The 27,839-nt window shown below is 52.9% G+C and overlaps 1 protein-coding gene across 6 annotated transcripts; it reads left to right on the forward strand.

Annotated features, from left to right (window-relative positions):
- The first annotated feature begins 788 nt into the window (after window positions 1-788).
- Window positions 789-27,752, forward strand: USO1 (USO1 vesicle transport factor). Of its 6 annotated transcripts, none has more exons than XM_054172539.1 (26): window positions 789-936; window positions 1,430-1,516; window positions 1,625-1,689; window positions 6,557-6,636; window positions 7,843-7,854; window positions 10,345-10,445; window positions 10,839-10,941; window positions 11,111-11,166; window positions 11,791-11,911; window positions 13,831-14,009; window positions 14,223-14,363; window positions 15,134-15,222; window positions 15,855-16,009; window positions 16,206-16,411; window positions 17,246-17,266; window positions 20,040-20,150; window positions 20,942-21,060; window positions 21,396-21,577; window positions 21,759-21,880; window positions 22,503-22,641; window positions 23,434-23,597; window positions 24,048-24,137; window positions 24,832-24,918; window positions 25,820-25,915; window positions 26,323-26,538; window positions 27,135-27,752. In XM_054172539.1, exons 1-26 carry the CDS (start codon window positions 871-873, stop codon window positions 27,210-27,212), a joined length of 2,886 nt encoding a protein of 961 aa, XP_054028514.1. In that variant the 5' UTR covers window positions 789-870; the 3' UTR covers window positions 27,213-27,752. The 6 variants fall into 6 exon arrangements, with proteins under 6 accessions (XP_054028514.1, XP_054028513.1, XP_054028516.1 ...); XM_054172538.1 differs by having other exon boundaries at window positions 790-936; window positions 16,200-16,411; XM_054172541.1 differs by lacking the exon at window positions 17,246-17,266 and having other exon boundaries at window positions 790-936; window positions 16,200-16,411.
- Window positions 27,753-27,839: the final 87 nt, after the last annotated feature.

Below are 27,839 nucleotides of genomic sequence, written 5' to 3' on the forward strand. Positions count from 1 at the left end.
GGCGACCGGGCATGCGCAGCGCGCGTGGCCTGCGTTCAGCCCACGCGGAGCGCGGCCGGTAGCTCTCCGCCAATCCCCGCAGCCCTCCGGCTGGGCGGGGCGAGCAGTCGGCCGTGGTGCCGCTGTCTGTCCCGCGGGGGGGCGGTTAAGGGCGCCTGAGCGCTCCCCCGCTGTTTAATGAACCCTGTTCTGCTCCCGGTACCGCGGAAGACATGTTTGTGCTGCCAGCTCTTGGGCCAGCCAGGCCCGGGCGTCCGTGAGGGCGGCGCGAGGTCCGCCCGGCAGGGTTCACCCCTTACACCGCTCCGGCTCGGGTCCTGCTGAGCGGGAGCAACGTTCCGCTCTTGGCGGAGGGCGCCGGCCGCCTGGAAAGTCAGAGGAGTATTAAGTGTTGGCTTAACCCGGGGACTCTGTGCGGGGCTGTCCCTCGCTTGTAACTCGGGTAGCAGCTTATTGCTCCTCACAGAAACAGGGACAGCCTTTGAGCTATGCTGAGGTCCAAAAGGACAAAGAGCTGTACGGCATGAAGTAATTCCTTCCCAACGGGACGAAAGCTGGACTTTGGAGTGCATTGCGCGAACAGCGAGAGCCGGCGCCGAAAGCCGAGCCTCCCCGGAGCAAAGGGGCCGGCATCGGTGGCGGGGCGCTGGCGCCCGCGGTGGGCAGGTGCCCTGCGGCAGGGGCGGCCCCGCAGGAGGAGTGCCCGAGGGAGGGGTCGTGGCTCACGCGTTCCCCGCCCGCCGCCGGCCACGTCCGTGCCACGTCGCGGCGCAGGCGCGGTGCCCGCTTCCGTCGCGGGGGCGGCGGCGGGTCCGGGAGCAGCGGGGTCCGGGGGCGCGGGGCGAGCTCCGCTGTCCGAGCCCAGCCGCCATGAACTTCCTGCGGGGTGTCATGGGCGGCCCCAGCGCCGGGCCGCAGCCCTCCGGCGCCGAGACGGTGAGCAGGGCGGGCCGCGGCTCGGTGGGGCCTAGTCTGGGGAACGGGGCTGCGCCGTGAGCCGGCGGCGGGCACCGGCCGGGTCCCTGCCGGCGGGCGGTGGGGAAGCGCAGGGGCGGCCCCAGCTGCGGCTGGCGCCTGTGCTGCGGCGGCTGTGCGCGTCCCCGCCGTCGGTGCCGGCTCGGCCCAGGTGGTGACAGCTCGCTCCGCGTGTTCGCGGCCGGCCCGCGCTAGCCCGGTGCTCCGCGGGGCGCTTCTCGGTTCTGCGCACCCTGCCTTGCCGTTGCGGGACCGGCAGCTTTCCCGAACGCCCTGTGCCCTTCCCGGGACGCCGGGGGTGCTGTGACAGCACCGTGCTCTGCGCAGGGCCGTGACAGTCTCGCCCGGTCCTGGAGAATCGGCTCAGTCCTGGGCGGTTACGGCTCCGGCTGGGCTCGTTGCACGGTTGCGGGGGGCACCGTGTCCTTCACCCCCGTGTGTCGTACTTTCCCAGATCCAGAAGCTGTGCGACCGGGTGGCTTCATCCACGCTGCTGGATGACCGGCGGGATGCCGTGCGTGCTCTCAAATCCTTGTCCAAGGTGAGCAGCCAGCTCCTCAGGAGCCCCGGGGGCTTCTCGTAGCTGTGCTTCAGAAGCTGAGTCAGGTCTTTGGGCTGGACCATTGCTTATTCTGCTTTCCCCACACAGAAATACCGGCTGGAGGTGGGCACCCAGGCCATGGAGCATCTCATCCATGTCCTCCAGACTGACCGGTAAGCTTGTGGCTGACTTCTGGCAGCTGCTCCGGCTGATAACCTGGCCCTTATCTGCTGCTGAAACCATTAGCTGGCCCTTATCTGCTGCTGAAACCATTACAACATTGGTTCTCTGTACCAGTAACACTGGGGGAGCTGGGCTAACAACTGCAAGAGTAGCTTTTTATGATGACAAACTGAATCACCTGTCCCTGGGCAACCTGTTCCAGTGTCTCACCACCCTCACTGTCACTTCCTAATCTCCAGTCTAAACCAAAGCTTCTCAGTGGTCAGTTTCCAGTGCTGTGGACAGGTAAATCCCAAATGACAACATCAATTATCTGCAGTATTTGAAACAGCCCAAGTCTACCAATAGGAGGAACTGTCCCTGACATGAAGGGGAAGGCCTTCAGAAATGAGGTCAGGGAGCCTGCCTTCCACTTCTCTGCTCTGGAGCCAGGGCTGAACTTTGAGAAGGGAGGGAGGCATGGCTCTGCTGATCTCCTTTCCATGGAGATGCTGGCCTGCAGCATTCAGGGCTTTGCTGGGCTTTTTGGGCTCAGTTGTCCCTTTGGAATTGGTGTGTGCTAGGGCTCTGTGCAGATGTCCCTCGTGACCTGAGCTGCCCTTCAAACACCAGTAACTACACCTCTGGGGGGTTTGGATTTGCAGCTGGAAAATGCTGCCTTCCACACCCCCCCCACTGGTGTGTGGATTTCCTGGAGTGTGTTTGTGGTGGGCCAGCACAGCAGCTGGCCTAGTGTTGTATGCTGTGGCTCATTCAGGAGAGGTCTGGTTGAAGCCCCCGTGCCTGCTGAGTTCAGGAGGGTGTTAGGCATGGTGTGAGCATGCTGTTGGGTGTTGGTGACGTGGAGGTGAGGCTCTGGAGCGCTTTCAGCTGTAAGAACATAAACCAGAGCCAGCTCATCTCAGTAACTGATGAGGGAGTTGCATGCTCAGCTGTCCCTGGTGCCCAGAGTGACTGACATACTGAATTGAGAGACAACTCAAGGTGTCTTCTCACATGTCACTGTATTCATGTCAGAGACTCGCCTGTGCTGGTCCTGTGTGTTGACTGTTGGTGTGAAGCTGAAGCTTACAGGAGGTGTGACCTGATGAGAAATATGGAAGGACCAGGGAAGCAGTGTGCTGGAGCCAAAGCAGTGACTTCTGCTGTCCTCCCCAGCTTAGCTTCAGGGACTTTGCCAGTCACCTGAAGAAGGGCAGCCGAGCTCCTGATGTGAAGGTTTTCGACCCTGAAGCTCCTGCTGGTTGTTTCTGTGCTGGCTGGAGCTGATACACCCCCAGCTGCCTGTAGTCTGGGATGTGTGCCTGTAGCTGCTGTGTTGGTGTGCAGCAGACTGTGGAGAGAATCCGTGGGATTCCCTCCTGATGGTGAGGGGGTTGCTGGTGTGCAGGCTGCTGTAACCTGAGAGCAGGGACAAGTGCAGACTCCTTTTCCATTTATGTGTTTCCCAGGAAGGAATGGGATGGCTGAAGCAGCACAACTGTTTGATCTTCAGCAGCATTTGTCTTGCTGGAATATGTAATGGCAGTATGGAAAAGTGAAGCAGCTTTGCTTAGGGATGGTTACTTCCTAATGCAAATAAGCTCATTGGGAAATCAGCAGCTAATCAAAAAGCCACTTGGTTTCTCAGACCTCCTCAGCCAGGTATGAGAGCTCAGCTCTTTCTGAGGGTTATGCTAACTGCTGTTCCTGTGGCTGCTGGGAACAAGGGGCTGTCTTTCATCTGCAGTGTATCTCCTGATTTTGGTGAATCCATTTTTCCTTCCCATGGAATCTGAAGTGCTAAGCACAGCTCTGGGCTCTGTAGTAGTAGTTCTTTCCTCCCTCCCCTCTGCAGCCTGGTGGCTGTGCTAATCATTGACTTGCCTGGCAGTAAATCAAGGTTTTCTGTAGCTCTCTGTGCTATAAGCCATGCTGGTAGCTTAACTGTGAAGCTGTTGGTATGAGCAGCTTCATCTCCTGGCTTCGGGAGGAGCCTGTGCTGGAGTGTCCTCAGGTCTACACTGCTGCTTCAGACTCTCCACAGCCTTTGCCCTGGGACAGAAATCCCCCAGTCTGTCTGCAGTGAGCACATCACTCCTCTTGTTTCATGGCTCACTTGTAGATTGCTTTAAGCTCCATCTCCTGTTTGCTCAGAATGCAGAAGCTGTTCTACAGCTGTCATTCACTGCTCGTTCAGCAATGTGCACCCTGGAGCCTGCAGCAGCCCCCAGCCAGCCTGTGCCTGCTCCAGACCCCCCCCCACCAGTGGCTGGTGCCATGTGTTTGTGTTGTAACACCAAGCAGGGTCTGTGACCTCTGAGGGGACTTTTTTTCTGCTCTCTAGACGTTGCCACATCCCACCAGGGATTATTTTGGCCCAGATTTGGAGCTGGCTGTGGAACAGGCCGATGGCACTTCACTGCTGGTGTGGGAGCAGGCACCAGAGGAAGGAGTCCACTTGGATTTCCAGCTGCTTGCATAACAAGGGTTTTCAACTTCAGCATGACAGTTCTGACAGCCTGAAACCTAACAGGGACCAAAGAGAAGGAATCTTCTGTGTTAGGCACAAACATCAGCTGTTGCTGTGCTCTTAGCTGTGAGTTTGGGAATTGTCATATGCCCCTCATGCCTCCATGTGAGAGGCTCTATAAATGCCACGGCTCCTGGGATAGCTTCTCCATTACTTTTCCAGGTTTTTTATGGACAACAAAATGTCCTTGTCAGGCATGCTGTGCCTGATGACATGGCAAACACCCTGTGTTCCCATGCTGTTCTTGCCAGTGGAGCTATTGCCTCTCTCTCTTCTGACAGTGAAATGCCCTAGTTCAGAGGAAGAGATAAAAGCACTCCTGAGACAGCCTAAGCTGGGCAGCACAAGCTGTGGGTGCCCTCACTTCCATGCAGCTCCCTGCTGGTTTGGGAGCTCAGGGAGCTCTGTGCTGACATCTTGCTCATGTGTCTCAGCACAGTGAGCAGGGGGAAGCTGCCTGAAGTGGCTCACGCTGGATTGCTGCAGTGCACAAGGGCTGCATCTGCCATGGCTGCAGGACAGGCTGCAGGGCTATTTCTTGCTTGATTTTTTTTCACTACAGAGCAAAAGGATCAATAAAGTGTGTGTGGTGAAGGGTAGGTGGCAGCAAGGCAGCAAGCAGCAAAGACAGGCTGCTGCTCTCATATTGCTGTGCTCCTCCTGACAAGGGAAACCAGGCCTCCTTTGCCACACCTACCCTGGCTTGTTCTTTTGTAGCTGCTGGGATTTCCCTAGCAAGGGAAAGGAGGAGCAAGGCTGCAGCTTGGTTGGTTCAGGTCTGCAGGAGATAATTTCTGTGTTTTTCAGAGGTGGAATGTTACAGATCATGAGAAGGAAACCACAGGTGGGGTTGTGTCAAAGAGCTAACTGGCAGCAAAGGGAAGGCAGGAGCAGGGAGCTGAGCATAGATGCTGGATGGACTAAAAGCCTCCTTCACTTGCTTTGACTTAACACTCTGGCAGGGAAGGAGGTAGTTTTTTCACCTTTGTTTCCATTTTAGCCCAGCTTAAAAGCAGGTGGCAGGAACTGAGTGACAAGCTAAGGAAAAAGGGATGTGTCCTGGGAGGACATCAGCAGGAGAAGGATTCAATTCAGAGCCCAGCATGACAGAACTGCCCTGACACCTGGTCATTTCTACCTTTGGATTTGGTGTGGGAGGCATTCAGGGGAGGTGTCACTTTGCCAGCTTGCTGAAGCCCTTGCTGCAGTGACACAGGACATGGAGGTATGGATTGCTCCATCCTCCCTTGTCTCTTGCTGGATCACCTTCAGACATCGCTTGGGTTTTGACTGCAGCACCTGCCAGAGGTCTGTCAGCTGTAATTAGTGGTCCAGGAGAGGGAGCTGGCCTCAGTTAAGGCTTGGTGGTTAGCATTGCTGGTCAGGTTGGTTTTCAGACCTCTGCTCTAAACCAGCCTGGTAGCCTCTTCAAGTGCAGAGTTACCTGTGGTGTGGAGGCCTGGCTTTGTGTGCCTTGGAGAGCAGGGAAAGCAGGTGCTGCAAAGTGTGAATGGCAGGTCTTGTTTTGGCTGCTCTGTGTGCTGCTCTGGTGCTTGGGCAGGACATGAAAAGAGCTGAGGTGTGTCCTCCCACACTGAAGTGCCTTGCTTTGTGATGGGGATTTCTCTTCCTTTGTGTTCTGACCAGCTGTGCTTTCACACTTTTCTGGTGTATGAGCAACAAAGCAAGCAGCAAGCAGTTACAGTGCCCCCAGACTCTAGCACAGGGGTTGTGGATTGTTCAGAGGGAACAGGTCCCTCCTACAGCAGGGCTTTATTAGGAGCAGAATCTTGGTGTAAGCAAGTAGGGTTAGGTTGGCTGTCCAGCAGCTTCCTGGGAAGGCCTGGAGTTCCAAACCCCTTAATAACTGGGTGTAGTCTTGAGTTGGTGACACAGAAGCTGACCTGTTTAGGAGTGCAAGCATTTGTCCCTTAGGTCTTGTTGACTGGGTAGCAGAGAGGGCCTGTCCTGGCATGGGGCTGAAGCTTGTCTGCAGCTTCTTTGGGTGACTTTCTGAGGAGTCTGAGTCCCTCCCAGAGGTTTCTCCTGGTGTGCCTGAGGAGCAGTTTGGAAGGAGTGACTGAGGAGATGGATGACATGCTTACACTGAAGCTTCTTGTGGCAATCTGGTGTCACCAGACTTTCTGGATGTGGCCACCTGAGGGAATGGAAGTGGGAAAGGGAGTTTGATTGCATCCAGGGATGGCTCTGTGGGACTGCAAAACAGTGTGTCAAGATCCTCCTTACTTGGTGTAATGCTGCAGAGGGAGCTGCCTGTGCAGGCAGGCAGTGTGTAAGAGTAGCTGGCAACCTGTCACTAAAGAAGGGTGGTTCTTTCATTTCAGTTCAGATTCTGAAATAATTGGCTATGCCTTGGACACCCTCTACAATGTCATCTCCAATGACCTGGAAGAGGAGGAGCAAGGTAAGCACTTGGTAGCTGTAGCTGGATGAGCTGTGGGCTGCTTCCCTTGGTGGATTCATTCAAATCATGACCTGTCATGCTCTGACCAATGCCCAGACTTGCTTTGCTATGGGGCAGCTCTTGTGACAGTGCTGAAAGTCTCCTTGTGTGCAGCTGACCCTCCACTTGTCCCTTGCTGCAGGCCACCTCTGTTCATGTCTGCCAGTCAGGCCTTGGCTTGATCACTGTGTAAGCTGGCAGTCTAATCCAGATGGCCATGGGCTGGCTTCCCAGGGCTGTAGGGGGAAACATTAACAGCAAATCCCAGAGCCTTGAGGGTCTCCATTCTGCTTCTGGGGAATGAACATGAAAATCCATCAGACCAGCTTGTCCAAAAGCCATCAGAGCTCATGGGTAGGCATGAGTACAGTGTGAGAAGGCTACACTGCAGGCAGAAGGCTGAATGTCTGGGGGCTCATAACATCCTGCATTTGCCAGGGACCTCAAGAGTCTCTCTGGTCTTTTCCCAGCCCTTGTATCTCATTATTCAGTTTCCATCCCATGTAGTGAGTGCAGATGCTCCTGTGGATGGGCAGAATGGGAGGTGATGCTGCCCTTGGGGTTGAAAAGTCTCTTGGCTGCAGTATTTACCTCAAGATCTCTCTTCAGAGGTAAATAGGTGGTAAATAACCTTACAGAAAGTAGGTGAGGGTTCTCCAGCAGGAGCAGAGCTCTGCCAGTCTGTTGGCATTATGCTGTGCAGTGTGGCCTTTCATGGGGCCTCCTGCCATCACCTGTCCTGTCTCACCTAGCTGCAGGAGATTTGCAAGCTGAAGTCCTTCAGTGCTGTGTTCTGACCACCTCTTCTCCTTGTTCATGCAGTTGCCTGATCTCCATGAGTTTTTGAACAAGATCAGAGTTCCACAGTGCTGGGGAGTCCGTGCTCACAGCAGTGGCCATGATAATGCATTTGACAAGAGTGTTAGAGCACTCTCTTAGGAAGGGCAAAGAACTGACAAGCTGGAGTGCTGTGTGAGGTCCCTGCTGCTGCCAGAGTGTGGGGTGGTAGAGTTCAGCCCCTCCACAAGGACCACCCAAAGCAGGAGCTGCTGCCGTGGGACGGCCGCGGGAAGCCCGGGGTTGTGCTGCTGTTGGTTGTGCTGTGGGGAAAGCTGTTCAACTTGTAAACCTTTCTCTTGTTTCTTTTCCCTTTGTCTGCACTGACAGATGATTCTGAAGGTAAAAACCCTTTACTTATATCAATACAGCACTTTGCTTTAGGCCTAGTTGCTACTCACACCTGTAACACTCCCTGCTGCTTAAAAAGGACACTGGCGACTTGCATTGGAGCTTCCTCAAAGCTTTCTGCTGGCTGCTCTCCATGTTTGCTCTGGAGCTGAAGTGCCTTCCCAGTTTGGTTTCTGTTGTGATTTGGACATGCTGAATGCCAGCAGGTCTCCAGAGACTGCAGTAAGGCTGCAAATCTTGTTTAGGATGCCATGACACAGCGTGCAGGGTTTTAATGGGCAGGAGCTGGCGAGCAGTTTCTGTTCTCGGGAAGCCCTGGAGCTCAGCACGAACAGGCTGCACAGGAGCAGCCTGCAGTGTCTCTTTTAAGCAATGCATGTTTGAAAGGTCTTCACTGCTACCACTAACACTGTGTGTCTCCTTTTCCCAGCTGGTTTTGTCAATATGCACTTCACCTCTTCATTTGAAGATGAATTCTAGTTTGCAGTGCTGCTTGGTAGTGACTCACTAAGAGCTAACCTAGCAGATGGAAGTCGTTCTCCTTTTCTGAGCCCTCTGAATGGGCAGATTTTTGTGGGTAGAAGCTGGTTGCATGATCTCTGGTGTGTCCACAGAAGCAGAGGATGCAGTTTGACTTTGCCTGTTTCTGTCTGGCTCACCTCTCTGTTTTTGTAAATCCAGTAGAAGAAATACTGATAGGAAAACTGAGGATGAACCTCTTTGCTTTCTGGGAGATCCACACAAATGAGCTCTTGCAAGCTGACGCCTTGCTCTGAATTGCCATTGCCAACAGCTGGATTGGATTGACCGAATTAACTCATTTCTTGGCACCAAATTTTCGTGGCAGAGGCCTTGGGTTTCTCACTTTTTGCCATACCCCTGCAGGGTGCAGAGTTTGAGGGTCAGCTGTGGTCTCTGACCCCTGTTGGAGCTGCTCAGTTGTTAATGGTTTGGTAGGGCTGCCGATCCTGCAGTTCAAACAGGAGGAAAACTCCTGATTTTTGCCTTCACTCAGCCCAGTCAGACCTTTGGATCTGGTCAGAAATGCAGTGGCTTTCCCAGGGGTTTCCTGTGCTTTGTGCTTCAGGCTGTGCCTGTGCTTTCAGCTCGGGTGTCGTGGCGCTGAAGGTGCCTCTGTGTGGCTGACCGGGCCCAGGGGAGGAACAGCAGTGCCTGTGCAGCAGCTCCTCGTGGAGTGCTGGGCCTTCTGCATTGATGGGAACACAGAGCAGGGGCCTGGGCAGCTGGCAGTGTGCTCTGTTTGGAGCAGAGCAGCAGGTTGTCTAGGAGGTGTGTGAGGAGGAGGAGCTTTGTAGGCAGAAGGGTGCTTGGCTGGAGGTGGCCTGTGGCCTGCTCCCCTTGCTGCTGCTTTGTGTTCACTGGCTGTTGTGACAAGCCTGGAAACAGCCTAGCAAAGCACCAACCTCCTTTTAAAACCAGTTTCATATGGAGTGGCCACTGGTGTGCTGCACAACTGAAGTGCTGCCCCTCCTGAGAGCCAAGCAGCTGAAGAGCCATGGTCTCAGCTGGTGCTGGAGTGGAACGAAATGTCTTCTCCCCCTGTCGAAAGGAGAGCATGATGAAAAGCTCCCTTTGAACTAGAGCTGCTCTCCATTTTCCAGCAGAAATTCCCTCACTGTGCCAACCAGCAGAACCTGCCTGGGGTTGTTCTGTGGCATGGTTGTGTAAGCTGTCCCTCAGCAGCAGTGCAGAGATGCCCTCTGCCTGTTTTCTCCTCCTTTGTGGGCTGCTTCTGCCTTTGCTTTGAGTTTGTGCAGCAAACGTGCAGGAAATGATTGTGTAAGAGGAAATCTATGAGCTAACCCAGTTCCACACAACTGAGGAGTGAATGACAGCCTGGCACTTCACTTGCCTCTGGAATTAATTCCCATTTCAAGACTGAGAGGTTTTGGTGCTCACCTGTTTCACACTCACTGTCCTGATGTTCAGATCCTTTCTGTTAAACCAAAGCAAACCAAAGAGATGTTGGAGCCATTTAGCTTTGGATGGTTTCCCACTTCAAGCCCCCTGCTATGAAATGTGCTCAGCTCTTGCACATCAGTGAATAGTCCTTACAAGGAACTTCACTGGAGCAGCTCAGCTGCATGTGAATGGAGCCACTTGGAGGCTCTGGAGCCTTCTCTTCTTTCTCTCACTGAATTCTCTGCTCACTTCAGAGTGTGCTTGGTTATATCTGTAACAGGCAACTGTGGGGGTGAGAACTGTGAATCTGGCTGGGTAGCATCAATGGAAAGAGGATTCTTCAATGCTGAAATGAGTTTGGTTAGCAGATTCTTGGTTCCCCCTTCAAGTTAAGTTTAGAATGATGTGGGTGTTCCCTTTTGTGCAAAGCTGCTGTCAGTGTTTGTTCTGAAAAGAATTCACAGGAGGGCAGTGGCTCTAAACCTTGGCCCTTGTTATGTAGGAAGAAGAGTGGCAAGTAGCTGAAGTTCTCTAATATGCTGTTTTTCACTGTTACAGAGGAAAACTTACCAAAGCAAATTGATGATTTGGGAAGTCAGTTCACAGAGATTTTCATTAAACAGCAAGAAAATGTCACACTCCTGCTCAGCCTTGTGGAGGTGAGTAGCAGAACCCTGCTTGGCAGGCTGAGGGACTTGTCCTGCTGGGTGGGGAGGTGATCTGGAGGGATCTGCAAGAGGCTTGGCTTTTCTTTCCTCCTGCACTTTCAGGCAATATGGGATGGACCCTGGAGGGTCAGACTGATTTTTAGGGAGAAGAAATAGCTAGGAGAGCTGTCCCAGAGAGCAAGAGGAGAGGAAACTGCTGGGAATTCCCCTTGCTGATACTGAAGAACCACAGAATGGGAGAGTGTGTGAATGCTGGCCATGTGCTCTGATAGGATGGGTGAAAAAAGAGCTGGGCAGGAGAAGAAATTCCTTATCTTTGTGGTGTCTAGCAGAGAAAGCTGAACAGTGAGGAATTCATTCCTGTTCTCCTCTCTGCTTTTGCAGGAATTTGATTTCCACGTTCGCTGGCCTGGAGTGAAACTCCTTACATCTCTCCTAAAGCAGCAGGGACCTCAAGTGCAGCAGATCATTCTGGTCAGCCCCATGGGTCAGTGTTTGAGTCTATTCCTGATAACTTGAAGCTGGAAGCTTGGCAAACAGCATGGTGGGGCTTGGGGGGGGTGAGCTAGTGGAGCCTTCAGCAAGGTGTTTTTAAGACCTCCAGCGTGAAAAAGCTGCTCCTTTAGTCATGCTTTTAAAAAATGTGTTTCTTGCAGGTGTTTCCAGGCTGATGGATTTACTAGCAGACTCTAGGGAGGTGATAAGAAATGATGTAAGTAGAGGGCAAAGAGCTCTTCACAAGTAGTAACTGTCAGCTGAACTGCTGGGTGCTGCTTCATGACCGGGGTTAGGTTAAATGAACACACAGGAAGAGTCATCCCGGTCGCTCCTTGGGGATATTTAAATCCTCAGCTGAGTTGGGTGGCTCTTGGGTCTCTTGCCATGATTCACACAAAGGCACACTGCTGCTGTGCATTTCTTGCAGACACTGATCCTTGTGGGGGCTTTCCCTGCCCTGTCAGCTGATCTTTCTCCTGGCTTGTCAGATTCGCTTCGGCTCTTCTCTTGACTCATCAGCTGCCATAATGCTCTAATTACTACAGAAGGGAGATGAGGTGCTTTACAAGTTCCTTCCTTCTTCTGTAGAGCCTCATGGCACCCTTTGGAATACTCCTGTGCTTCTGTTCTGAGGTGCAGTGAGGCTTGAGCAGCTGCTGGGTGGTGTCCATGGTGGGGTGTGATAGCTGTGCTGAGGCACAGGGCACGCAGCTCTGTCCTGTGGTTCTGGCCAAGGATCGTGCTGCTGATTTAGCATTCCTCTAAGAGCTGTGACTTGTGAAAGGCCAGGCAGGGCCAGGAAAGCTAAGCTTAATATTTTCTCTCCCCACCTGTCAAGGGAGTCTTGTTGTTACAGCAACTGACCAAGAGTAATGCAGCCATACAGAAGATTGTTGCCTTTGAAAATGCCTTCGAGAGACTTCTGGACATTATAACCGAGGAGGGAAACAGCGATGGAGGTACAGAAAAGTCTAAGACATACTCACAGCCTTGTGCTCCTGCTCAGAGCAGTGGGTGACAGCATTCACAGGCTGATGTTAGTGTGCACTTGGAGCTAGTCAGGGGGTAGCAGGATGGAGAGACACAGCCTGGTCATAACAGAGGGAGCAGAACCAGGCTGAGCAAGCAGGCAGGGCCTTGGCATCTCCTGAAAACTAATCCTGAGGAGTCAATTTCTCTGAGCATGTGTGGATGAGTTGGTGTGTGGCAGCTGGGCTGCAGCCTGTTGAAGGGCAGTGTCAGAGATGTGTGTGCAGCATTTGGCACTCACCGAGTTAAGCATCTGCGTTCCTCCTGCACGGTCCTCGGATGCTTGGAGTGCCTCCAAGTAGCAGCTCACTGAGCTCCTTCAGCCTCACAGCTGACTTCAGCTTTCTGGTCAACTCCTTGCTGAAGCATTTAGCTGTTGGGGTGAGGGAAAAATAATGGATGAAAAAAAGGAGCAAACATGAGCTCTTTTTCATTAACAGCACAGTCTGAGTTTGCTACCAGTTGCAGCTTGCTACAGGATCACTTGCAGTGACCTGTCTCTGGGCTGCAGGAGCAGTTAATGCTGCTCTCCCAGATGAATTCCTTCAGGCATGTTGGCATGGAAGGGTTAAGCAAAGCTGCTGTTTATAGGCAGCTGATAATTTTAGGGGACTTGGGCTGTTAAATTCCTGAGTGCTAAGAGGTCTCTGCCCCCTCTCCTATGTGTCCCTTGCCCTGCCACGGGCTGGGTGCCCAGCTGTGGGAAGGGGGAAGGTGACAGCTGCTCTCTCTTTGTTCTCCCACTCCCAAGTCTGGCATTGCCAGGGAGTTTTCACAAGTGCAGGGAGTAAGTCCTGATCCTTTCTGTTAAGTCCAGATTTGGAATCATCCCAGCAGAAGCAGACTGCCTTTATTCATGTTGCCTTCTGGACAGAGCTGCCTGGAGATTGCTCTTCTCACAGTACAGAGCTGATGAGCAGCTCTGGGGCTTTTTCTGTACAGATAAAGCCTGGGTGGGGGGGAAGTAACAAAAAAACCCTATTGTTGAGTAGAGTTTGGATTGGCTCATTCTAAGGGGTCCAGGGAGACCTAATAGCAGCCTCCCAGTACCTGAAGGAGGCTACAAGAAGGCTGCAGGGAGACTGTTTGCAAGGCCTGCAGGGATAAGACAAGGGGCAATGGCTTCAAACTAGAGCAGATTTAGATTGGATGTTAGGAAGAAGTTCTGCACCATGAGGGTGGTGGAACACTGCAACAGGTTGCCCAGGGAGGTGCCTGGGGCCTTAACCCTGGAGATATTCAAAGTGAGGCTCGACAGGGCTCTGGGCAACCTGATCTAGTTGAGGATGTCCCTGCTGACTGCAGGGGGTTGGACTGGGTGACCTTCAGAGGTCCCTTCCAATCCAGACCATTCTATGATTCTGTTTCTACAATTGCTTCTCCACAAAGTAACCCCCAAAGTACCTTTGAAATGAGCTGAGGATGTAGGCAGTGGGCTGAAGAGAAGGGCTGTGTCAGCCAGGGAGAACTGCTGCATTTCAGCTGTGGAGCTTTGTTTCAGTGCTGGTGCAGAGGCAGGAGTGCAGCCTCTGAAGTAGGTGCACTTCAGTCCCCGAGCTCTTGGTGAGGCTTGCTCTGAAGTTCTTTCTATTCCAACCCAATTGACTTCTCCAAACTGTATTCTTTGGAAGGAAGATTTTTGCTTCAGACTTGTGATAAGAAACAGCAGGATGGTTTCCTCAGAAATGTGCTGGGCCTTGGGTTTCTCCATGCAGGAGGTTCAGTTCTGCCTCCAAATCCAATGCCTGTTAAGAATGAAGAGCTCTGTTCCATAACTGGTGCACAGAGGAGCTGGTTAGTTTCCCATGTGCCACCCTCTCATTCATCTTGTGGGTTTTTGTCTCACCAGGAATAGTGGTGGAAGATTGTCTCCTCCTGTTACAGAACTTGCTGAAGAACAACAACTCCAACCAGAATTTCTTCAAGGAAGGGTCCTACATTCAGCGTATGAAGCCTTGGTTTGAGGTTGGAGATGACAACTGCGGGTGGTCTGCTCAGAAAGTGACAAATCTTCATCTAATGCTGCAGGTAAAACACCTCCTGCCCTGGCTCAGTGTCCAGCTCAGCACTTGCCCAGCTCTCTTGCAGTGCATAGCGGCGGAGTGTCACAGTTAGCCGCCGAGTCTGGGTTGTCTCCAGCTCAGAACTAGCTAATTGTTCTCTTGGCTGAACCTGGTTTTGTTTTGTGCATTTGGGAAGCTCCCAGGCTCCCTTCACACACAGCTGTTGCTTTGCTCCTAGCTGGTGCGGGTGCTGGTGTCTCCCACCAACCCTCCTGGCGCTACCAGCAGCTGTCAGAAGGCGATGTTCCTCTGCGGGTTGTTGCAGCAGCTCTGCACCATCCTGATGGCCACGGGGGTTCCTGCTGACATCCTGACTGAGGTAAGAAGGGAGCAGGCAGATGGAGGGAGGGGGGCAAGCAGGACTCTGCAGGGGTAACTGGCTGCTGCAGAGGCAACCTGATGTGATAAGATCTGCTAAGAGAGCATTTCAGGTGCCAGAGCTGTCAGCTCCTCACAGAGAGAAGCCAGTCCCTCCCGTGATGCTCTGCAGCCAGGAGCCCTTCAGACCTGCCTGGGGTTTGTGTTGGGTTCAGCCTGGCCTGGAGTGGCTGAATTGATTCCTGTTTTTCCCTGTTCTGGGGATGGGGTTTTTGCTGGTTTTCTTTCTTGAGGGAGTCTAGAAGTATTCTACCTCAGCAGGTCTCCAATGCTGAGGGATTTCTAGCTTCAGGACAGCCCTGTCAGCAGTGCAGGATGAGGTTTTCCCTTGGTAAATGCTGTGCTTAGACTGTCTGTGGACTGGCTCCTCTGGCACAGCCTCCAGTCCAGTGCTTTTCTCTCTTGGAAGCTTTCACTTCCCAGCTCCTCTCCAATGTCCAGCTTGCCTGGCTGACACAGCAAAGCTGCTCTGAGGGAGGAAATGGACATGTAGGTACCTGGGTACAGCAGAGCTGGCTGAGCTGTCCTTTACCCTTTGTTTCACTGCTGCCAGCTGCCTGCATTTCATCTGCAAGAGTTATACTGCATTAATCCCTGTGCTGTGACTTGGAGTGTGGTTGTTGATGCTGAGCTGTCAGGGTGAGCTGGGGTCATTCTGTGGGAGTAGATTATGCCTGGCACTAACTGCCCATCTCTGCATCCTTTCTGCAGACCATTAACACTGTCTCAGAGGTCATTCGAGGATGCCAGATGAATCAAGACTACTTTGCCTCTGTAAATGCACCTTCTAACCCACCAAGGTAGAGGAAAAGAAGTGTTTGAAGTGGGCTGGGTAATGAAGTACTGGTATGGGCAGAGGGTTGTTGGAATGCAGAGTCTGGAATGACGATACAGAGCCACAGCTTTGGGTTTAGGTTGGGAGTCTCAGAGCATGAAGGTGTCAGGTGTGCTGGCACCTGATCTGATCTGTTCTGTGGCACCTGAAAAGTGAAGTGAGCAATAGCTGAGGAATTCCCAGACTGGGATGAGCTGCCAGTGTCAGCCAGAGGATTGAGAGGCAAGCAAACAGGTATTTGGAACTCAGACTAGGGAACAGCAAGTGTTAGTTTAAGGAGATCTTAACATGTGAGCGTGAGGGGAGCAGAGGAGCACTACAGCCTGCTGGTGGTGTGAGGAGGCATCTCCTGCAGTGCTCCTGAGGCTGGCAGGGAGCAGCAGGGGACTTGGTGGGAGGTGGAAATCCCATGGAGGAACACTGCAGCCATCTGTGCTGAATCTGCTGCTGGGTTTTGTGCACAAAGATCAGAGGCTGTGCTCAGATGTTTGCAATGGTGATAGATGGAGCAGGCAAGACTCCTGGCACCCCACCTTGCGTATCTGGTTGTCTTCAATCAAGGCCTCCTAACGTTTTTCCCCTTTCCTCTCATGACAGGCCTGCCATTGTGGTGCTTCTGATGTCCATGGTGAACGAGAGGCAGCCTTTTGTGCTGCGCTGTGCTGTCCTCTACTGCTTCCAGTGCTTTCTGTACAAAAACCAGAAGGGCCAGGGGGAGATCGTCTCCACGCTGCTACCCTCCACCATCGACGGTAGGCGAGCCTGGCACCACCGCTTCACGCGGCAGTTGCCTTCCAGTGTCTGAGCCAAGCAAGAGCTCTCCTAGGACTTGTCTCTAATGCCACTAGCTTGGTTTGTCTGGGCTGTCAGTGCATTTTGATGTCTTGTGATGTTGCCGTGGCCTCTTTTAATCTCGCGTGTACCTCTTGGCCCTTCTGGTAGCTACAGGTAACTCGGTCTCAGCCGGCCAGCTGCTCTGTGGGGGCCTCTTCTCCACGGACTCTCTCTCCAACTGGTGTGCTGCCGTGGCCCTGGCCCATGCCTTGCAGGAGAATGCCTCTCTGAAGGAACAGCTGCTGAGGGTTCAGCTGGCCACCAGCATCGGCAACCCGCCGGTGTCGCTGCTGCAGCAGTGCACCAACATCCTCTCGCAGGTACGGCTCCCACCCAGCCTGCCTGGGGCAAAACAAGGGCTGCGGGGGCCCTGCTGCCCTCTGCAGGGGCATTGCAGCCATGTGCAGGGGCACTGCTGGAGGGCATGTCTGCAAACCTAACCAGAAAGAGGATGCCCTCTCTTGAGCCTGGTGTTATGCCTCACCTGAAGCACTCTGTGCTGCAGGGGCAAGGAGAGCAGCAGAGCTGGCTTGCATCAGTGAGTGCTGCTTGGTGGTGTCTGCTCTCAGCACGCAGAAGGCCCCACAACATCTAGACCTTAAACGTGGTTTAAGAGACAAGGCAAGCTGGCAGGGCCTGCAGGCACATTTTGTTGCTGAAGTGGTGCCTGGTTGGCTTTTAAGCTGTAACTGCTAAGTGGAGACATGCTGAGGATGCCAGGCTCCTGTGTGAGATGGTTGCTGGGTTTGCTGGTCAAAGCCAAGAGCTTGTCTGACCGTGACCTCTTCGTGCCTGGCTTTGCAAATGGCAAGTGAGGGGAGTTCACCTCCTAGCCTTCACTTCCTTTTGACATTCCCTCTGCTGTTTTCCCCACATGGCTGTAATAACAATGAGCTGGTTAATTCTGGCTGCAGTGGAGAGCAATGGCAGAGTGCTGGAGCCTGGGGTGAATTCACCTGCCTTTATCTGCTCTAGCACTGAATGCAGCCAGCACTCCCTACCCTTTTCCCAGCGCTTTTGTCTGAGGTAAATTGGAGCTGGGGACACTGCCTGTGGCTCTCAGCCTGAAATGAGTCAAGGGAGTGCAAGTGTGGGGGGCTGTGTGCAATGTGTTGCCCTTGAGGGCTGTGCAGTAATGTGTGTGTAACTTGCAGGGGGATAAGATCGACAGACGGGTACGTATGCTCCGGCACAGCTTTGGCACCTCCCGGGGTCTTTAACTGCTTTTGATGTGTTTCCACTCACAGCTTCCTGGGGCAGTGGGGTTTGGGGATTTTCCTAGCATAACAAGCTCCCTCTGTGTCTGCAGGGCATTCTCTGGGGGTGCTCCATAAAACTCTGGCCTAAAGGTCTTGGGTAGCATGGGTGCTTTCTTTCCAAGGGGAGACTCCTTCACCTAACAGATAACTTCTCAGGTTGGAACCATGACAGCTGTTAGAAATTTCTGACTGGCCTGCAGCCAGCAGCTGCTGCAATCTGAAGAGGGAAGATGGTGCTGGTTTCCTGGCTGCTAAACCCCCCCAGCTGTTTAACCTGCCTCCTGGTACCTTCTACTTAGCAGAGGTTTTAACCTTGGGGCTGCTAGTTGTTGCTAGCAGGGATCTCGTTACTAGCAAACACCCCTGAACTGAGCTGTTTGACCTCCAGGATGCTACTTAAAGCCTTACGTTGGTCATCTGTGGTAGAGAAACCCAAACCCAATCCTGAAATGTGGCTGCTGTGGGAGTTCTGGTTGATTTGTCACCTTGCTCACAGCTGTCCTGAGGGGTGGGGTTGTGCCATTAGCAGCCCTGAGCTGCAGCCCAGCAGCCATGGAGAGCTCTCACCGCTCACAGCAGGTGCTGCCGTGGTGTGTCTGAACAGTAGCTGTGTTACTTTTCCAGAGGGGGTGCTCTGGGCTGTGTGGAAAGCCTGAGGCAGAGCTCCTCTGGCCTCAGAGGAGCAGGCAGTGCCTGGGGACAGATGTGGTTTGTGCCTGCTTCCGGCAGATCGTGCTGCAAGCGTGATGTGTGCCAGTGTTGTCTTGAGAAGCTCAGGATGTGCCAGTGTGCTGCAGGGCCAGAGGTCATCCCCGGGGCCAGAGGTCATCCCCAGGGCCAGAGGTCATCCCCAGTGCATGTGAGCTGGCGACAGCGTTGGGACAATCAGAGCCAGCTCCCTGGGCATCCTCTGTGGGCCTTGTGGGTGACCCCACTATATGCCAGTGAATCTCTCTGCAATGTGTTACCAGACTGGCTTGGAGACAGGTGTCACCTGGGGAGCAGGCACCTGGCAGTGGTGTGCTGCTGGGAGGTCATTGCTGAGAGAGCAGGGTGAGGGGCCTGCATGGTGCTGGTGGGGAAAGCTCCACAAGCCAGTCCAGGGGAACAGAGAGGGCAAGAGGAGAGCAGAGTATGGTGGGCACAGGGCAACTGGCAGTGAGGTCTGGGTCAGTGGAAAGCAGGTGTGGCCTTGAGCTAGAGGAGTAGCAGCAAGGCAGGTGATCTGTGCTAACAGAGCAGCATGGCAGGGTCCCAGCCAAGCTGCAGACACAGTAAAGCCTGAGCAGTGACTGCTAGGAGAGCTTGTGGTACTCACCCTGCAACACAACAGGTTGGTGCTGAGTGCTCTGCTGGACCTCTGGAAGGGATGATGGTGACTGAGGGCCAGATGCTTCCTTTTGTGTGTGCAGCATTAAAGATGGCTGCCACAGCCTTGCTGTCTGTGCTGTGTTCTCCTTCAAGGAGGTGGTTTGATCTCAGTGTTGGTGAAGCAGCACCTCAGGAGGAAGCCCTGGAAGGCAGGCTCTTCACAGCTTGGTAATTAGACTCAGCTCCTGTCTGTCTTGTGGTCTGCAGTGGCAGTTGGAGGCCTACTGCAGAGGATCTTCCTGCCAGGCTGCTGCTCACTGGCTGCTCTGAGCAAATTGGCTTCTTCAGAGCCCTCTGGGGCTTGTTTAATGCTCAGCCAACTTAAACCCCACACTGCCTTCAGCTCTAAAGCACAGGGGCTGTCAGTTCAGTGTCTCCAGCACAGAAAACTCCCCAGCAGAGACACTGTTGATGGGTGCTTCTCTGTTTTGCCACTGTCTCCTCCCCGTGACCACTCGTTCAGGTGTATTTTCTTTCCCAGCAGTTATCTGTGCCTTGCCTTTGAGCCTTGGCTTTAGCTTCCAGTTACTTCATCAGATTTCTCAGGTGCTTGTGTGAAGCTCAGCCTTCCATGCAGGGAGAATGTGTCTTGGTTGCCTGTTGGAACAGTGTCTGTCATGGCGCTGCTGTGCCCACAGTGCCTGCAGCAGAGAGAGGGGGGAACAGGAGGGAGCAGACAGTCACTTCGAAGGTGAAAAGTCACTTTCCCTACTTAACAAAAACAGTGCAGTTAGCATTCCCCTTGCAGGGTGAGTGGGCACCTGGCTGAACCCAAAGCCACTCCAGTGCTGCGCTGCTTTGCTTAGAAAATGACAGTGAGAGCACCTGGCACCTTGCAGCCAGCAGGGGAAGTCTTGGTGGTGCATCTCTCCTCACAGGGAAGCCTCCCCTCACTTGAATTGCACCTTTTGTCTTCTTCACTGAGTGTGTGTGTGGTCCTTCAGCTCACCCTGGCATTCATTAGAAATGCAGAAGTAATTAGGATTTTATAGTGGTACTTTGCAGTGAGGGGGGCCACAGTATCACAGAACATGAGAGTTTGGAAGGGACCTCTGGAGATCATCAGGTGCAAAGCAGGATCACCTAGGGTCACACCTGTGCTGCTTGGTTTGCCCTGGGAACAGGTCAGTCTGGTTTCACTCGTGTGCCACTAAAGCTGTGTGCAGTGTAACTAACGAGTGGGGGGTCCTGAGGGATGTTGCTTGTCTGATGAGGAGACCAAGGTGTGTGTGTGAGCCTGCAGTGGAGAACAGCTCAGGGGGCTGTTTTAGTCTTCCTCTGCAGAAACATAACAGTGGGGGGGGTTTACTCTTTCCAGGGCAGCAAAGTGCAGACCAGGGTCGGACTGCTGATGTTGCTCTGCACTTGGCTCAGCAACTGCTCCATTGCTGTCACCCACTTTCTCCACAACACAGCCAACATTCCCTTTGTATCCTTCACCTGCTTGCAGAGCAAACCCCCTGCTGGAACTCACTGAGGTTCCTCGTGTGACAGTTGAATGCTGATCTAGATCACACTGCAGGGCAGCTCCTGGGGCAGGGGGAACAGCCAGCCTTTTGCTCACAGATTGATAGAGTGGCTTGGGTTGGAAGGCACCTTAAAGATCACCCAGTCCCAACCCCCTGCCATGGGCGGGGACACCTCCCACTAGACCCAAGGCCTCAGGCAACCTGGCCTTGAATGCCTCCAGGGAGGGGACATCCACAACCTCTGTGGGCAACCTGTTGCCCTGTCTCCCCAGTTGCTTTGCTGTAGAGCCCTGTGGATGCTGAGCTGTCCATAAGATGTGTGCTAATGAGAGTACAGTGGAAGGCTTCCTCCTTCTGCCAGCCAAGTGTATTCCTTGTTCTGACAAGCCCCTTGCTATTTTTAGTGTGCCTTAGCTTATACCCTAGAGGAAGGAAGGAAGGAGGCTTCCTATTTGTTGCTGTGCTTGCTTTTCAGGAAGAGCTCTGGCAGAGGTACTTAAGGCTAAACTGTCACCTTGTCTAAACTGTTGGAACAGCTCAATCTCCCTGGTTCAGCAGGAAGTTACTGAAGGGAGAGATTTCAGGGGAAGCACGGGCGACTCGAGGCCCTCAGGACAGGAGCTAGTTTTGGGAGGGCTTCCATCATTATTTTGTCTGCTTCCTAAGCCAGAGCCACTGGGAATTTGTAGAGGGAGGAGAATGTTACATGTGTTGTGCTTCTGAAGTCCCTCAGCCTTAACAAGAGCTCCAGCTCACAGGGCAGATAGCTGAAAACCTCGGGGAGGAGGAGCAGCTTGTCCAAGGCCTGTGTGCACTGCTGCTTGGCATCTCCATCTACTACAATGACAACTCCCTTGAGAATTACAGGAAGTGAGTATGGTGTGGGGGGAGAGCATGGGACAGGCTTGAGAGCCTGCAGGGGAGGCGCTGTGAGGGGCTGATGGTGGCTCAGGAGGCGCTGAATGCTCCTCACGGAACGCGGAATAAGTGACCCACCTCTAGTTCTGCATGGCTCCTCCTGCCCTGCCTGCTCCTGGGCTGGGAGGAGATGTGAATGGCTACTGAAAAACTGCCTCTCATGCAGAGCATCTGCTGCAGTCAAGCCTGGAGCCAGATAATCAGAGTTTTAGCTGCAGAAGCCAGCCTGAGGGGAGGAGGAGCTTGTTTCTGGCCAAGTGCTGCACTGTGATCTGTCTTTTTTCCAGAGAGAAGCTGAAGCAGCTGATTGAGAAGAGGATTGGCAGGGAGAACTTCATTGAGAAGCTTGGCTTCATTAGCAAACATGAACTGTATTCCAGAGCTGCTCAGAAGCCACAGCCCAGCTTTTCTAGCCCAGACCACATGATGTTTGACCATGAATTTACCAAGCTTGTAAAGGAGCTGGAAGGTGAGATGCTAACTGTCCTCTCTGCAGGGGTTGTGAGGAGCTGCTGGGTGTGCAGTGTGAGGGTTCTGGGTGGAGTGTTCTGAACAGCTGTGCAGGCTGGGCTCCTGCTGCCATGAGCTCAAGCTGTTTTGAGCACATAAAAAGATGAACTGGGCTTTAGCTGACAAACTGTTTCTGGCAGGTGTTATAAGTAAAGCTATTTACAAGTCTAGTGAGGAAGATAAAAAGGAGGAGGAGGTTAAGAAGACATTGGAACAGCATGACAACATCGTGACTCACTACAAGAAAGTCATTAGAGAGCAGGTAAGGGGCAGTCACACTGTGCATGTACCTCCAGAAGCTGGGGGCCCTGCTCTCAGAGGCACCACAGGGCAGTTTCCCCACCGGTCCAAAGCAAGTAACAAAGGATCTGGCAGTGCAGAGGCACTTCCCAAAACGCTTCAGGCAAGTTTGGGTTCTGCTGAATGTCAGTGTTCAGAATGCTGGTGAAGCTTGCTGTAGTTCAGGGCTGTGGGATGGACATGGTGTGGTGGTGCAGGGGGGATGAAGGGACAGTGCTGAAGCACCAGGGAGACTTCACAGAACGTGTGATGACTGCAATGAACAGGCTTCTGTAGTGACTCTTGAGGCAAAACACAGGCAGGCTTCAGTGTGCTGGAGAAAAATGGCAGTCATCAGATGCCAGATGTTTCCTTTTCCCTGCTGTGGGGATGCTGGAGGTCTCCAAAAGATTGGGATGGAGGTGGTCTGGTGAGGGGCTTCTGTCTCTCCCAGGAGAGACCTAGACCTATGTGAGGCTTTGCTCTGTGTCATTTAGCAGACCCCTGTACTGCTGGAGTTGAGGGTTTGCTGTCTTGTCTTTGCCTTCCTCTCAGTGCTGTGTTCACAAGTGCTCTTATTCCAAGTGCCTCCTTTGCTTCCACAGGACCAGGAGCTTGAAGAGCTAAAGCAACGAGTTAACACTTTAACCTCTCAGAATGAACAGCTCCAAGCAACAGTTACACAGCAGGTGTCACAGATCCAGCAGCACAAGGACCAGTACAATCTCCTTAAAGTGCAGCTAGGTAGGCTTCAGGAAGAGCAACAGAGTACCCTTGGTAGTGCAAAGCTGCACAGCAAGCTGCAGAGCAGCTGCAGCAGCCAGCCTGCTGCCTCCTCAGGCCTGCTGCTCTGTGTCCTGCAGCATGTGGAAGCCTCCCACAGAGATAAAATGCACTTTGCTCAACTCCATGTGGAGCATTGTTCAAGTGGAGGAGCTGAAGCTGGGTGCCTGGCAGCTGCTGGTGCAGGCTGTCTCTGCACTTTCAAGTCAGTCCAAGACAGTTGTTGCAGTTCAGACTCAGCAGATGAACAGATGGGCCGTGGTGTGTGCTGAAGCTGGGGTCTGTGAATGAAAGCAGGACGTGGGGAAGAGCTGTGGCAAAGCACATGTGCAAGATGGGCCCTGTCACTGTCACCAGAGGGATGCTTAAACCAGGAGAGTGTGCTGAAAGCATTCCAAGGGGAGAATGCCTGATAAGCTGGATGTGGCATGACTCCAGGATGTACTTCTGCCCTCAGGACTGCCCATGACTAAACTTACTTGAGGAAACACTTGCCCTTCCTCCAGGCAGTGACTTATCTGGGATCTTGCTTTGGATGAACTGAGTGAGGCAGCACACAAATGCCCCCTGGGAAGAGTGGCAAATCAGAGCTCTTGACAGAGAATTCTAAATCCTCTGCTTTGCTTCCTGAGTTAGAATGGCTTCTGCTGGCCTGTGAGGTGGGAGGAGCATGGGCAAGAAGGACTCTAATGGGTGTGTTTGAAGCTAGCTTCAAAATGAAGTTGGTGACCTCTGTTACAAACTGTCTTCCAGGAAAGGACACTCAGCACCACAACTCCCATGCTGACACGTTCCAGGTGAATGGCTTTCAGACAGAAGAAGTGAGCAGACTGAAAGAGGAGCTGGAAGAATGGAAAACCAAGCATGAACTGCTGCAGGGGCAGCTGAGGGAACGGGAGGCTGTGCCTGAGCACCTGGTAGGTGCTGTCTCAGCACAGCAGACCACAACTGGCTGCATCCTGCTAACAGAAGCAGGGTGGGAGATGGCTTGAGCAGGGCCTCTGCTGCTTCACACTGTCCCCAAGAGGAGTTTGTGCAGCTGTACAATCAGTGGGGTGTTCTTCAGTGTATTTTGGGTAGGAAAGAAAAGGTAATTCTAGGTGTCTCCTCCCCCTGGGTGGGGGCAATGCCCAAGACACATTTATGGTGGTTTACATGGTGCTGTGCATTGGTCAGGGATGCTTTTTGCATCCACCTTAGAGGAGACCATCCAGCAATCAGGGCTTTGGGATGTGCATTTCTTAACCTGTGTGCAGCCTCTCTGCTGGCAGCTTTGGTCAGGCAAGCAGAGGGTTTGCTTTGTGCTCTGCCATGACTCAGTTTGGCCTGCCTGGCTCTGGGGCTGATTTGTCTCCTTGCTGTTGCAGACGTCCCCGCAGCTGGAAATGGGCACAGCAGAGCAGTCCTCACAGACCAGCAAATCTGGTGGCTTGGAGCACAGTGATGAACTGCAGAAGGTGAACTTGTGGTACTTGAGGCAAAGCTGAAGTGAAGAATGGTAGCTGGGGGTGGGAAGGGAGCTTGGGCAGGAAGCAGCATAGATTCCTGAGCAGGTTGGGGTTTTCAGTGGTGTACCCTCAGCTGAAGAGTGTTGAGGTTACACACCCAGGAATTAATCTGTTGGTTTTGCCAGCAAGAAGGAGAATTCAGCTGGCTCCTCAGACCCAGTCTCTTTCTCAAGTGCAACACATGTTTTTGAAAGCTTCCAGACATTGGATGTACAGCACACAGGAAGTGCTTAAGTATCCGCAGGTCCTATCAGTGAAGGCAGCTGTTGCAAAAGCCACCTAGCAGAGTTCCTCTGGCCAGGGAGCTCATAGTGCCTTGCTAAGCCATAAATAATGGGCTTCTGCACCAAGGATGGAGGGGTGTGGAGGATGCTGCTGGGAGTGCTGTGGTGTGAAACACCTTTAGAACCCTGGCTGAGCCTTGGCTGGCACAGAAAAGCGATTGCAAGAGCAGGGAGGAAATATCTGTTGCTGACTAGCTTTGTCTTCTAGAGAAACAGGCACTGTGCTCTCCTGGGGGGAGCTGCAACTTTCCTCTCATCCAGGAGGCAGTTCTCTGGTAGCAAGAAAGAAAAACTGCTGTGAATAACAACCTTGCTGTACTGAATTAACTTAAACTATGTTTTGCCTTTGTGTCCTGCAGGAATTAGAAATGCTCAGGAGTCAGATACAGCTACAGGCTGCAGAAATCTCTAAGCTTCAGATGGAGAACCAAAAGCTACAAATAATGGTACCAGTGAAAGAGTTCCTTATTTTCTCCCTGGGGACTAAACCTTGAAGACTTCACTTCCTGCCTATGCTGTCTGTAGCTGTTGTCCCAGCTCAAGCTTGTTCTAAGAACATACTCTGACAAGGGACTCCAGCACTGTCCTCAATGTTAAGTAGGAAAATCCTTCCTGAGGAAAGAGGGAACTTGCAGCCCTTGATTTCCTATTGCAAGAGAGACTGGAGTGGGGAAAAGCTGTGTTTGAGGTACAGATCACCTGGGGAAGGCTTCTGCCACTGTCAAGGCTCAGCTGCTCTGAAGGCAGATGCCATTGCACACGTGTTGGCCATGTGTCCTGTGAGGTGGAGGCACATTCGAGTGCTCCATGCTGCCACTGGTTGTCAGAGCACCTCACTGCCTGCCTGTCTTCCCTAGAGCTTTGGCTAAAGGTGGCTTTGTAACTGGAGAAGCCATTGGCCTGAATTCATGCCAGGCTGCAGTTTTAGCTGAGACAGCTGCTCCATTTTGGAGGTAATAATTGAGGGCAGGGCTGGCTGAGACTAAACTCTTGCTGGTTTTAGTAGTCACATAGAAAGATGTGAATATTTAGCTGGAAAAAAACCCCACCTTGTGGCCTCTAATAGACAGGATCTGCCTAGGAAGAACCTAGCAGCCCTTTAGAGAGCTACTCCTATGAAATAAGGATTGCAACCTTTGGGTTTGTGTGCTCCTGTTCACTGAGACCCCAGGAAGCACAGATCTGCTTCCTGATGCCTTCCAGCACAGGATGCATGGAACTGTCACACCTTGGCTATGCTGCAAGAAGAAAACAGGGTTTGAAATTGCAGGACACTGTCTAAGGGCTTAGCTTGCTGTCTTTGGATGGAGGCATTCAGTGCTGTGATGTGGAATTTCCTGTCCCCAGAATGCAGCTGCAGATCCTGTGTTAGGAGATGGTGCAACAGCAGCAGACAGCTCAGAAGTGGAGAGGAGACTTCAGCAAGAAATAAAAGACCTGAAGGTTGGTAGTGGGTGGACATCACCCCAAGACACTTGACCCTCAGCCTTCAGTTAGGAGAACTTCTACACTAGGAAAGGCTTTGGGTGGAAGAGGTTTGTTTCCTCTGCATCTGGATGCATCTCATGCCTTTTTATTTTGGGAAGTGTAGGCCCTGCCTGCCTCTAAAGGACTGGTTAGGAAATGGCATTACACTCCAGTTTGGCTGGGAGGCAGCCACTGATAAACTGCCACCTCTTACTCCTGGCTGGTAATAAGGGGATTTGGGTAAGGAAGTGTGTGGGAGCAAGGCTACAGGGCTCTTGGTGGGGCTGGAGCTGTTGCAGGTGGTGTGTGGAATGTGCTTGTAGGAAAGGAGGCCTCAGCTGTTCTGTGCTTGTGGCTAATGTGTGGATTTGTCCTGTGGCCAGAGCGAAGTCAAAGCCCTCTCTGAGGAAAAAGAAGTGCTAAAGCAGCACCTGGACTCATCCAGTAGCACAGTTGCTATCTTGCAAGATGAGAAAAGTAAACTGCAGCAAGAAGTTGCAGAGTCAAAGAAGGAGCAGGACGATCTGCTGGTGCTTTTGGCTGACCAGGATCAGAAGCTGCTGGCACTGAAGGTCAAGCTGAAGGATCTGGGGGTGCCGGTAAGCAGAGCCATGGCTGCAGCGGGGCCCTGGGGCTGAGGTGGGGGCTGCTGACCCTGCCTGGCTTGCTTCCTCAACTTACATGGGCAGCCACCTCTAAAAGGTGATGATGCCTCCTGAAAAGTGTCCAGCTTGCGGCTGAGGGAGGCTCCTGTGAGGAGAACCTGTCATGTGTGCCTGCAGTGCTGCCTGCCCATGGGCCTGGCCTTGCTGCAGCTTCCTCCAGCTGGTGGCTGTGTTAATGCAAAGGGAAGGTTCCACAGACAGTAAAAGTGGTAACTAGAGAGCTTTAGTCTGCTTTTGAAGCAGCACCACAAACCCAGGGCCTTGCTGGGCAGCTTGTTTCAAGAAGCCTTTGCAGCTGGATGTGTGAAGGTCTTTAGTGGATGTATGGGGCAGAGCAGATGGCGCTGAACACCTCCAGCAGCCAGCCACCCCTGGCCAAGAAGCCATGGCCACAGGTGCCTCTGCTGAGCACTGACACATGATCGTTTTAGGCTGGCTTTAAGCTTCACTCCTCAGCAGCTGCTTGCCTTCAGGAGGCTGGATCAGAGCAAGGGATGTTACTCCTCACCACAGCTCTTCCCTCATTTCAGGTTGAAGATGAAGATGACATTGAATCTGGAGATCAAGGAGATGAAGATGAGGATGGGGATGAAGAGGAGCAAGACTAGAGAGCTTTTGTGTCTTACTATGAAAACTAGATTGCATTGTTATTGGGGGGAAAAAATCTACTCTTGGTATACAAAGCAAAACATCTGCTGATGAGAGGCAGGTGGGAAAGTGGCAACTGTGGGACTAGTTCCAAGTGACTGAAGTGTTCAAAACCCCTTCATGCTAGGTAAAGCAAACCAAAATCACTCTTTAGGTTCTACATGAGTATCCCAAACTGTACTTACTTAGAAGTTGCTTTAGACACCGTTTAAAGCTTGAGGATGACAACGTGGCAGCCTCAGTTCATTGTCCCTGACAGGAGTTCTGTGCATTTGTCTGGTTTTAGCCTTCTGGAACTCTTAATGTAATTAAACACAGAAGTATTTGGTTTAACACCTGTCAGATGGAATCATTGCTGCCCCTGCCTTCAGCACAGAGCTGCAGTGTAATTCATGGCTTCCTGGAAAGAGCAGCGGTGAGGGTGAAGGGCTGGGGTGGCTGCAGGGTGTGGTGGCCGCTCTGCCAGCCAGGTGTGCCTGGAGCTGCACAGCATCGAGTGCCTTGACAGCTGCCCCAGCTGCAGCGCCGCGCGGAGAGGGCTCCTGGAAGGGCTGCACAGGAGAGCTGGTGGAGAGTCTGGGGGGGAA

Source organism: Dryobates pubescens, chromosome 24, assembly GCF_014839835.1.
Source record: "Dryobates pubescens isolate bDryPub1 chromosome 24, bDryPub1.pri, whole genome shotgun sequence".
NCBI lineage: Eukaryota > Metazoa > Chordata > Aves > Piciformes > Picidae > Dryobates > Dryobates pubescens.

Bases quoted from the DNA above. Each gene is read 5' to 3' on its own strand.
- USO1 (XM_054172538.1), top strand. From the start codon at position 871: ATGAACTTCCTGCGGGGTGTCATGGGCGGCCCCAGCGCCGGGCCGCAG. The intron at 10,446-10,838 runs GTGAGTAGCAGA...CTGCTTTTGCAG, and splicing joins TCCTGCTCAGCCTTGTGGAG to GAATTTGATTTCCACGTTCG. The intron at 15,223-15,854 runs GTAGAGGAAAAG...CTCTCATGACAG, and splicing joins GCACCTTCTAACCCACCAAG to GCCTGCCATTGTGGTGCTTC.